This window comes from Cygnus atratus, chromosome 9 (genome assembly GCF_013377495.2).
Source record: "Cygnus atratus isolate AKBS03 ecotype Queensland, Australia chromosome 9, CAtr_DNAZoo_HiC_assembly, whole genome shotgun sequence".
NCBI lineage: Eukaryota > Metazoa > Chordata > Aves > Anseriformes > Anatidae > Cygnus > Cygnus atratus.
The window spans coordinates 4,316,258-4,328,399 of record NC_066370.1 but is presented as its reverse complement, the minus strand read 5'-3'; the positions used below and the strand labels follow the sequence as shown (position 1 = coordinate 4,328,399).

The window sequence follows — 12,142 nt, the reverse complement described above, 5'->3', positions numbered from 1 at the left end:
AAAAATTCAGAAGACTTGTGATGGCCAGATTGGTCACAATCAAGGAAGACTGATTTTGTGTTTTGCCAAGTTATGAACTGTGATTTTAGACAAACCAATCTCATATACCTTCGAGACATTGAAAAGGACAGGCTTACAAGAGAAAGGGCCGCTTATTGAAATAACATCATCTTTCCTCGTTTTTTTTTTTTAAATAGACTTCTCAACGATTCTATTAACCAAGCCCAATCCTACTAAAATTCACAACAGCAAAATAAATTAACTTCAGGGATGGCATCAATGTAAAGTGCTTCCCAGACTACTACTTCTTCCCTTCCTGTCCCCAGTTATATGCTGTAGCTGGCACAGAACATGACTGTGGATTTTTATGTAGTTAATATATGTAGTTAATTTTATTCCACCAGGGTGGGCCAACTTAACTTAAACATTTCTTGGCCACGCTTGTCAGAACTGAGCTAAAGAACAGCCAGGATTCCATGACTTGTGGAGGAGGTGTGTTGTTACGGCTGAATTTAACCCTGTCTTCAGACCTGCTCCGATGCGTGCTGGCCACAGCTCCCTGAACATTCAACGAGCTGAAGCTGGGGCTAGAAGACCATTCACATTTAATGGAGTCACCAAAATGTCTGCTTTTTCCTGGAGCGATGTGCGTGTCTCCTTGCCACTAGGCAGTGGCAAGATTACAGTTGGCTCAGTATGCAATCCACAATCAACAAGTTTGTTGAAATCAGTGGTACAAAGAAAATTTTCAGTGACACCCCTTCCTTCCCACCCTCAGAGAAGTTCACTTGTCAGGTCTAAAATGTTTACTTTGTAATGTCTTTCACCAAAACTTGGAGAACTGTACTTGGGAAGGAATCCAGTCAGTCTTTCAGAGTGGCACAGCATAACTGATATCCTGCAGTGGCAGCGGGGAAGCTGACGTGCCAGGAAATTTCATTAATGGGATTGCCAGTTCCCATACAATTCTGGTACAGAGAAAATTGCGAAGAACTACAAAGATCCAACCCCCCCAAATTCTTAGTGACCCAGAAATTAGTTTCCAAAAATGCTATAGCAAAAAAAGCAGGGAAACCTATAGAAGATGCTGATGGGCGTAAGGAAAGTGAAAAATCATTTTCTTTCATTAAAGCGTCTTTATTCAAAGAAAATACTGATTGACACCAATAAGGGATTTGCTTGACTGAATGAGATTTATCCTGTACAAATACAGCTTTGGATGGGGTAAATCCTAATTGCTTACGTAATAAATTATCATTGTTTTGCCGATCAAGATCTATAAAGATCTACTGTGCCTATTTTCCAGCTTTAAAAATCACTGTAAGAGAATGGAGAGCATTAAATATCTGAAAATGGATGAGCTAAGCCAGGCCATTTTCATTTCAGCTACGCAGCCAGCTGAGGTCTCAGTGGCACACATGCACGTAACCGCCCCAACAGGCCGACCAACAGGCGACTGGGGTTAGGATAACAAACCACAGGACCCATTCTCAGACACATGTGAGTGACCTAGTCTTCATATTGCCTGATATTTCTCAAGGCAGATTTTATTGCTGCTCTCAGTATGAATTCTGACAGCACCAGGCCTACTAAAGCTATCTTAGTAATGGTTAAAACCCGGAAGCCACACACGAGCCATCAGCTCAAACATCCATGCACTGGGGAGATGGGGGTTGCTTCGTGCTGGGCTTGACTTACTCATAAGCATTTCCTGATTTCTGTTTCTCAGCCACGAGTGCATGCTTGGCGTTGTACGCTTGGTGTGGCGCTTTCTGAATCTGGACGCTACGTGCACACGCATCTTCAATGACTTGCACTTGCCATTTTACACATTAGCTTGAACTACAAACATAGCCTGCAAAATATTTCAGGAAACAAGAAAACAACCTGTGTGCCCAGTATTTACTCAGTAGCTAGAAACCATTTTAGGAAGGAGACGATCATTACTGTGTCACTGACAACGCCACCTCTAAAGAAACTGCAACATGTCAAAAATGTCAAAAATGACAATTTCTAAATAGTAAGTACTTCTGAAGCCTAGACTAAATATTTGTCCATGGGTCACTTCAGGGGAAAAACAAGAAACTCTTGTAAAATACCTTGAAGTTGTTTTTAAGTTGAATTTACACAGACCTCTAACCTGGTACCACGCAGCTGCTTCATTCCCCTTACCTGACCTTAGCCACAAAAAGAGCACAGTTACAGCAACAAACAGTCTTTAAAGCTGAACCTATTCTTAAAGAAAGCAGGCAAAAGCCAAGGATGCCATTCTCTCATCTTCGTACAGATATCAGAACAGACTGGTAGGATGCTGTGCAAGGGGTCTCGGAAGATGAGATGTGGGGGTGAGTAGGGACCCTTGGGGACAGAGCTGGAGCACGCAGACGGCGGCCTTGGGAGCAATGGCCTCACCCTGGGTAGGGAAAAGTGACTTGTGCTGCCCTGGGCATGAAGAGGGTGCTGGAGCAAGTCGAGTTCAGCCAGTCTGTAAACAACTGCCAGCCATGTCTGCTTTTCTAGCACGGTATCAGCTCGGCAGACTCATGGTTGCAAAGAGGGACATAAATAAAACTATCCATCCTGCAAACAGTACGTAGTGGGTTCAACCAAAATTGTACTGGAAGCTTAGAAGCTTATGTAAACACCACTTGTGTGCGTGCATGCAAGAGAGACGGAGGGAGGGAGTCACTGCACTGTAGTCCATGGAAAATCTACTTTAAAAAAGATGTCCCCAGTTTTTGCAATCAGATGGTCTTCATAGCGAATGTGGAAAACCAGCTCTTACTGCTACATTCTCTATGCAGGAGTAATAGAATTGGTTAATAGTAACAAAATCAGACCAGACCAGTTCCCTCCTTCTGTCCAAGCTGGACAAATAAAGGAGATGCAGAGATCCACCCATGGTCTGTGAGGCTCAGGGGAAGGACAGCAGGGAAGATGCATGCAGTGACGCTACAGGTGACGCTTCCACCACTCTCATTTAGCACAATCCTGTGGCTACAAGAGGTGCACATTTTGCAGAACACAATGAACATCAGTGAACTGATTTTCAAAACTATTTTTATGTACTTCAAAAGTAAAGTTTTCTTTTTAGTTGACTTTTGTTTTTTAAGACTACATAAGACTTTTTCTTTTTTTTGCAGTGAATATTTAGAACCAAAGAGAAAACTAATGTCTGTTCATCATATCATAATCTGACACTAAAGACTTTGATCACTATCGTTAATTGCATGAAATTGCACAAACTATGTGGTCCATTTTCACTTAAACACTAAAATGTAGATGTATGAAGTCCTAGACCTGTAGAATAAGCAAAGAACGTTTCTGAAAGGGGCTGAACCTCTTCAGAAATCCCTGAATCAAAGAACAACTGACAAAAATGTTAACATTACCTCTAAATAAACTTTCCAAAAATAACACTTGATTTCTAGAGAGTACTTAGCAATAAGTCAGCATTTTGCACGACAGTCCTCATATATGTTGTCCTCCTTCAGATATGCAGTAAATGTCTCCCTTTTTCTAACTATCCTATGGTTACTTATGTCTTCATGAGTTCCAGATATTTTTCATGCTACTTATCTGACTAAATCATATGTCTGTATTTCCACTAAGGATTTATCCATAAACACTAGTATTGTTCATGCACGATCACCTTAAACTCAACTCTCCCAATGACACGAGTTTCAGAAATTTCTAAACATTTCCTTGACATCAACCACCTTCCCAATCAGTTAGCTATCAAGTCATTTGCCCACACACACACACAAATGATATAAATGAAAGCAAGATCCAGTCAACCACACTGAGCCCAATCAACAATCTACAATCAATTAAAACTAATCAGATTATAATTAGTCTTACAAAAGCAAGTTTCCAGCAAATAATAAAAGTCCATGTACAGAAAACACGGGTCCATCTGTGGTATAGGAATTCTGTCTCTGAATAAGTCCCCACTTTCGGAGACCTTTGCAGCTGCCGTGGGAGCTAACCCCACTTGGAGATCTGCAGCAGGCTGGCGATTGAAGGAGGGATCAGCTCCTGGTTTGATAGCAAGAAGTACCCACAGGCCAACAATTTAACATGCTCCAATTACGAAATAGTGGGTAGAAGGACACGGGTCACAAGCCACAAAAGTAAAGCCAAGTGTGCTTGTGTTTCCTAGGGGCAAAACAAGCTATTGAGAAATACACCCACAGAATAACATGACACAGTGACTCCATCTCATCTTATGGCTGAAAAGAACAGAAAAAAAAGACCAGATTCCCCTGAAAACTCAACTTATATCCCATGCATTATAAAAGCCAGCTACTTTGCAGGAAGCACCGTGCACTGCCTGCAGGCAGGCTACTGATTTATTGCTGCTATTCGGGCTTAGTTTTAGGTCGAACTCTGCTTTCCTGTAAGGGTTCAGCCACTTCTAGTGAGCACTAATCACACACAGTCAGGATCCACACAATAATGACAAAAATCCCTCCTAACCAGCATTTAACAGCAGCAGTGCCTACATCCTAACAAGTTTTGTGAGCTGTCAGGGTTAGATGCTTTCAACACCTGCATTAGCCTTCATTCTCAGGATGTGTGACTACAAAGTTTAAGATCTAAAAAATCTATGTAGATTGCAAAAGGCTAACATGAATTAAAGGATTCATGAGTTAACTTAATTTGTCATGATGAAACCAAATAATTACCCTTATTAAGGGTAAAGGGGTGTACTCTTAAATGTTTAGTCATGGGACTTCCTAAAACTTCACATTTCTTCAGTGAACACCAAGATGGTGTTGTCATTTTTCTTAAACTCTCAAGAATGTTATGTTTTTCAGGTGTGGTCCTACTGAATTTTGGAGTCAGCTTCAAGGAAACAAAAGGAGACTCAAGCATCTTAAAATGTACCTAACACCAAGTAAGTTTTCAGTGGTAATTGAAATGCACCCTGAACACAATGTTTCAGTTCAGCACCCTGAAGTGCTTACACAGACCTGTGTAACGCTGTTGGAAAATCCCAAGAGTTATCTGGGGACTCTTTGAAAGCCGAGAACTTCTGAAAATCTAGCAGCATTTGAGAGTTAACTTCAAAACCTCTCTAGCCCTTAGCATCTTTGACTTTATGACAATAGCTCAGGGCAGCAGGAACTACAGCGTAAAGTAGCCGTGTCAAAAAGATCCACTTCCATATAAAATATACAGTCAAAGTGGCAGCTAGTCATGAGCAAAACCCAAGCACTTTACTGCTAGACCAACCACAGGCAGTCCTAAACAATCAGTTAGAAAATTCTGCAATTGCAGAGATATTTTCCTTCTTAAGAAAGCAAATAAGAAATATCTTCAGTGTATTATCACTAATTTTTTGCTACATCAGCATGAAGAACAGCCTCCAAAAAAAACCCTCACTGCACACACAAACACAATCTAATTTGATACACAAAACTACAGAAGAAAACTGAACACCTGTTATGAAGAAAAGGCTTGATTTTCTCCAAATCATTCTTAAGGAAACCATTAAACATTTGAAATCTAAAGTAGTGTCTTAAGGGAATACTTTGGAAACCAATACTTGCCTTTGTCTTCTCAACAGTGTTTCACCTAAAACTTTTATACATTTTCAGTTTTACCTGAGAAAACTTAGATGCAAAATGAGTTAACGTGACCTGCCCGGTGCCACACATGGGAGTTTCAGAAGGTGCGGTCTTGGCTCAGTGCTATCAGTGGCAAAGCCACTGTTTACCTCCATGGGGTAGAATGTTGCTCCAGCTTTCCACCAAGGGCTCTGGATCTTCCTTCACTTGCTCACTGCACTGTAGGAGAGTGACTTTCTCCTGCTTCTGGCCTCCAAATGCACAAATTGAACCTAGTAGATTGTGAGACCTGAAGTCACGGAGAAGAACTTTCTACTCCAGAAGCACCGTTACTGATTTTCACAGAACTACCAAGCATGCATTACCAGGCGTCTCAGAGAGCATCACATAATGCTGCTATCAGTACCTGATCGGCAACGTGATGCTACACAACAGATTCCCTGATGTAAACTCCTGAACTCTCCATGCTTCAGTCGTAACGTAATCATTCTCTGATGTTTAGTACCTCGTCATACAGGTTAATACAATTCCTACAAACACACACCAAGGAATAAATCCTGCTCTCCCCTATTTGTATTTGACCTGTAATTTCATAAGAATTTCGTAGAAGAGATGGAGGGACGGGAGGCATACTCACGCAGCTCAGTCTGTGAATTTCTCCTCGGTTCACTCGCCTCATGGTCTTTCTCTTCTTCCGCAGTTCACTGGGCTCCCTTCTGAAAACTCTCCCTCGAAAGCTCATTGTATCGGTAGGAATTCAAGCAGCAAACAAATTGCTCGTTAAAAACTGTGATCCTTCAACCTCTGCTTCAGCGTAACAAATGAAAGCTATGTATACTGTTCAAGAGGGAAGTATGTCTAAAACTTACATGCTGTATCCACAGTAACTGAACAGAAAGAAGAAAGCCAGCAATAACTCATTTCTTCCTGTGAATAATGCTCTATTAAGGCGGCAGTGTCTCATTAAACCATAAATACACCCGCCCCCCGTCTCTTATGCAAATCAAAACAGGAAGTTCTAGCAACAAGTCTTACAACTGAATGTCTATCTTCGCCTCAAAAACCATTACATCCTTTCCCCTCACCACCTTCCCTGATTCGAAAGCCCAAATGGCTGCAGTCCTCCTTCATGCGCACATATGTCCCCAAGCTAAGAAGTTACTCAAAAAACGGGGATCTCCTGCTGAGCGGGGCGATGGCAGGCCTCAGCAACAGGCCGCACAGCAGCCGTGGTGCTGCTCAGGCCCAGAGTCAGCTCTGCTGCCGGGCTGAGGTAACAGTTCCCCTTTCACGGGGCGCCAAACGTCAGTAAGGGGAAGCACCCCGCGAACTTATAAATCTGCAGACAGTTGAAAAATGGGAAGCAGAGCCATTCACGTGCTGATGTTGAAAATACGTTTTGACCTGTAAAACCTGGTCTTAGGCCTGTCACCTGCCAGCTAGAAATAATCACCGCTTGTTTCTGCCTGGCGAGGCGGCACCGCCAGCTCACTGAGGGTACACAAGGTGGGCTGGCAGCCCCTGCCACCCCCCAGCCAGCCCTGGGACCCCCATGGGGAGCTGGAACAGCCCCCATCCCACTGCCCCTGGTGGGGACCGGGAGCAGAAGGGGAGCAGGACGTGCGGCCAGCCCCTTCGTTGTTCTGGTGGGCGACTCGCCCAACAGCCAGCTGTCCGCAGGCTCACAGGGCGCAAGTATCTCTCAGACCTGAACAAATCCCCTCAGTGCCCACACGTGCACGTGCTCGCACAGCCCCTTCTATTCTCCTTTGTTCCAGCTGAGGACTCGTCCTGCTGTAGTAGAAAACCTGCATTTCCCTATGTGGACAGTATTTATGTGGCGTCTTCTTATTTTGTAGTTAATATTAGTGTGCGTAGCCAAGAGAATCGTTAGTTTTTCGGCTCTTTCACTCAGGATGTTTTGCACACTGAACTATAAACATCATCTTCATAACTTGTTTCAGTGAATTGTTCTGAGATCTGCAGATTTTTTGTTTTGTTTTGTTGTTTCTCCCTTTGTATTGAGCAAATAATTCTGAATTCCATGAACCCCTTCTGGCATTTTTCAGCATTAGTAACATTTGATCCAAAGGAACAAACCTCTTAAAAATTTCCACTTGATCGTTCCATATGCAGGCTTCCTGTGCCAGGAGCCCAGTCACACTGAGCACAGCATATACGGCCTGTGTATTACAAACACGCATCACTCTGACGAGTTTGCCTTTGTCTTCTACAGTTAAAATATAATGCATGAGCTTCATGAATTTAACAAACAAGACCCCTATCTCAACAATATCTTTATAACTTAGCTTTGTGTTTGAGATCACCTCCTTTAAATGGAATTTTACCAGCCTGCTGTGTGACTGCTTGAGACAGATTTCACTGTACTCCTACTTAGCGTGAAAAGCATCCGCATCTGGCACTAGAAAACAGAAAAGGCAACAGAAGCTCTTTGCCAAGATATGCAGACATTTCAAGTGGCTACCAATATAGAACCACAACACTAACCAAGTTGGAATCACCCTTGTTTTCTCCCCAACCACCACGCTATCTTTACCGAGTCCCGAGTGCCTCTCACATAACATAGTGAACACAGCTGACAAGACAAAAGGTCCTTGCCGGAAGTTAAATTTAACTCTGGATCCATCAGCCCTGCTGACTTAACTTTAAGCAGATATCAATTCCTCTCAGAGGCTCCTTAGCGTATCGACTCGTTTCTGTAACTCGAGCACACAGAGCCATCTCCAGAGCTGCTTGTCTCAGCCGCCTGCAGCATTGCCCAAGCGCAGGCAGACAGGCACCACTTAGTGAGTGGACCTGGAAAAGACAGCTCCTTAAACCAAAACCATGCAGCCTAACACCATGCTGTACGAAAGGGAAGGTGGTTCCCTGCACTGTCAGCTTCTGCAGCCTGCATAAAGCCTGCAAAAACTGCTCCTCAAGTTTGGCTTAGGACACTACTTAAATGCCCATTTCAGCTCCATCAGAAACCTTAACCTCTGCACACACGGCAGGGGAAGGCTGTCTCCTACACTTCCTGCCTCCAGCAATGCTGAGGAGCCCTTCCAGGGCATCCTCTCCCCCCCAGCTAAGTCCCCACTGCTTCGTGAAAATTTGATGAACTTGTGTTATTCCCAAATAATAAAAAGGCTGGACTTAGGTTCAGGTTTCCAGTTGGTCCTTATCCAGTTGACTCCACCAAGTGTCTTTGTCCAATGCACTTTCAATCCTCATGTTATTAAAACGCATTTATTGCCATTCCTCTAACAGCCTGATTTTCAGACTCGATGCTAAAGGCACTGAGCACTGTATTTTCTCAGCACTGTTTAAAGGTTGAAGCAAGCAAATAACAAATAAGCTATAGCATTCACACAGAGATATAAACAGAACTGATAGTAGACAACTGCAAATAAAGATGTCACTTTCTTAGATCTGTTTTGGATGCATATCATATCCCTCTGCACTTGTAATGGGGAATAACATCATCAGTTTAACATCTAATAATGCTTTGTCCTGTAGTAGAAGTACAGAGCAAACTTGACCAGCATCAGTGCAACTTTAAATATTGCTTCATTTTTCCTTAAAGACTTCTGCATCTCTTTAGCTAGCATTATCAGGTAATTTAAGATAATCACAAAATCAGTTAATACAAATAAAATTCCTGTGCTGATTTTAAATCCAGAATGATTATGTGTAAGGTAAAAAGTATTAACCATATCCCAAGTTAACCCAAGAAAAGAGATATTGGGCCACAGCCACAAGCCTTGTTTACGTTTGCAAAGTCCTGCACCCAATTCATACAGTCAAAATAAGGACACTGAAGCACTTAAAAGGTAACATATGTAAGGCAGTTCAGGGTTTAATTGCTGTCTGTGTTGAACATTTTCATCTGTTCCCAGAGTTTTGAAGAAACTCATTTACATCTAGATAGGCAAAATAACAACATTTGATAAGTCCAATCCTTTTAAGGAATACATTTTAAGGAATACATTTAAGGAATACATTCCTTTTGCTTCATAACCAGTAGCATTCAGCTTTCTGACACGGGTCACAAATTCTTTAATAATTCTTTTCTTCTCTTTCCCTACATTTCTTTCAGATCTTCTGTCCAACTTAATTTATTTCTCTCTTAAATCTCTGCATTGGCATGCTTCATTGACTTTAGCCTGAATCTATGATATACAGCAATATATAAAAATGTACTGCTGGACAAAACTAATCCACTGCTACAGTATGTCATTCAATCACTGGAAAATGAATTTCACTAGTGCTTAGCAAGCAGCCCTATGAAGATATGAAAAATCAGTCTCTAAAGTACATATCTTCAACCGACATAAAAGATGCTTCTAAACAGGTTAAATATTTGAGTTGCTGAATATTTCACTTGCAAATACTGAATTCACAACACTGTCCTCCTAAATAATATAATCTACCTTCTCCCATCAAGAAAGATCAAAATAAAGTTTCAGTTCATGCAAAGATCAAATTCATAGCAAGTGTCAAGGAATGATTACTTCCCTCCTGCTCAATATTTCTGTCTGGGAGGAATGCTGACATGCACAAACATTGTGCAAGTCAAAAACATAGTCTTGACTTATGTCCATGTAAACATAAAGAACTGTACACCCATGGTCATTTGCATGGTCATATCGCAGACACAGAGTTTTTTCTCTATTACAACTACAGCTCTAAAAAAGGCACACATGGAGAATCAAATGAGCCAGGACAACCTAATAGAGTAGGAGAGCTCAATCAGAAAGGAATAAGAGAAATACAGAAGAGCAGGTACTAACCAACAAGAGGTCATGCTTGAGCAGGCTTAGGCACTCTCAAGCAAGCATCAAGATTGAAGCCCATCAGAGGGGAAAAGACTTCACCACCCCCACAGTGGCTGAAGAAAAAACAAGGGATGACAGCCAGACCCGGGACCCAGCCCCTGGCATGGAAACAGAAACAATTCTGCACTGCGTGACCACGATGTTAGCACGCGTCCACAGCAGCCAGCTATCAACTCAGGTACCAGGAAGAAGGCAGAAAATGCGGTACCTTCAGGGTGCACAACAAGAGTCACAACAGGCTCCCTATCCTTTTTTCTTACTCCACATAGCCTTCCAGCCTCTTGTTATATCCGAGGGATGTGGGGTGCAGGAGTTGCAAAACCTGGAGGTCTTGCTAGCACACTCAACTACTAAGGCCAATAATGAGGAGATTAACACTCTTATACCCTACAGCTTACAGGCAGTGTCAGCAGATAAACTATATTAATACATCCTGATGCCACTTTTCATATATTCACCACCTGGCATTCATTTTCAATCCCCTGGTAAGCCCACCATCACTGTCATTCACACCTGGAACAGTGCAGCAGGGCAATGTCACTAGAAGTTATGCGTTTGGATGACGAAGCAAGCTGTATCAGATACAATCTGTGACCTTCTCGGTGGTCCAAGCACTTGCTAGGAAATTGGTTGTAATGAGCGACTCCACGTTTTCAGATGTGACTGCCAAAAATCCACTAACGGGACTGTGAGTGAGGTGCCGATGACTGTACACCACACACTCATCTCACCCACGTCTTCCAGACGTCAAGAATAGCATGTATTCTTTAGTGGCTTGTGAATGCATGTAACCTGAACTTCCTTAAAGCTCCGTATTGGAAAGGCAAAGCATATTACTACAGCAGGATCAGAAACAAGTTTTCTTATTTATTTATTTATTTATTACTAGCACCTAGTAGAAAGCTTAGTTATCTCCATTCCATCTTCTGTCATTAATGACTGAAAAACAAACAAACTCACTCTATCGAGACTGTCTTTTGGAATGAAATGTTCAGTATAGATCCATGCTTTGAGTCTCCTTTAAAAAAAGGGGAGGGGGGGAGAAGAGAAGGAAAGAGGGATATAAAATTCAAAGTAATTCAACCAGAAAAGCAAATTAAATTTTTTTTTTAAGGGAAAAACCACATATGTTGCAACCTTTTTCAAAGTCACTCTGGTACTGAATCAACAGGAAGAGAATTAGTGTTTTTTTTTTTTTTTTTTTTTTTTTGAGAAATCTGACTCCACCTACAATCTAGTAACTTAGGCTAAGACATCAGCCTCCACATATAAACACACTCTGCAAAGTCATTGCAATAGCTGATACTTGCATTCTGCCTACAAATCCAAAAAGCTCTCTCTCTGAGAAGACAAAGGGCTGGAAATCCATCATGGTAAAAACGACATCAGCACACAAGGTGAGCTCTCTGAGGCAGGGTGACAATGACCCTGCATAAATACCCATGAAAACAAGTCTCTTCTATTTCTCAGAGCTCCGCTAACAGACCCTTCCAGAAAACAGTCTCCGATGTCAGCAGCCCCAGCTACATCAGTCCATTTCTTTCCTTCCCAGGCTGACAGCGCAACCATTCCTCTGTGCCTTCGTCTTCTCTCCATGCCCTAGCTATTAGTGCACCTCATGCGGAACAAATCTGTGAGAGGCTTCTGTATCTCCGTGTCCCACGTGAAGGATACAACACACCCTCTGTTTGAGCTGGTGGTGCCACGAGCCGCTGACAGGCTGGATTGCCA

The 12,142-nt window shown here is 42.3% G+C and overlaps 1 protein-coding gene across 13 annotated transcripts in view; it reads right to left on the bottom strand.

Annotated features, from left to right (window-relative positions):
* The window catches only part of DOCK10 (dedicator of cytokinesis 10), a 150,881-nt gene that overhangs the window by 100,680 nt on the left and 38,059 nt on the right, over positions 1-12,142 (bottom strand). The window contains exon 1 of one of the 13 annotated variants that reach the window (XM_050712484.1): positions 6,211-6,543. The exons of 8 other annotated variants lie outside the window; for them this stretch is intronic. In XM_050712484.1, the coding sequence (XP_050568441.1) occupies positions 6,211-6,315 (105 nt within the window). In that variant the 5' untranslated portion in view covers positions 6,316-6,543. Of the gene's footprint in view, positions 1-6,210; positions 6,544-12,142 lie in introns of those variants that run through there. 4 more of the 13 variants (XM_050712490.1, XM_050712492.1, XM_050712493.1 and 1 more) reach the window with 4 other exon arrangements.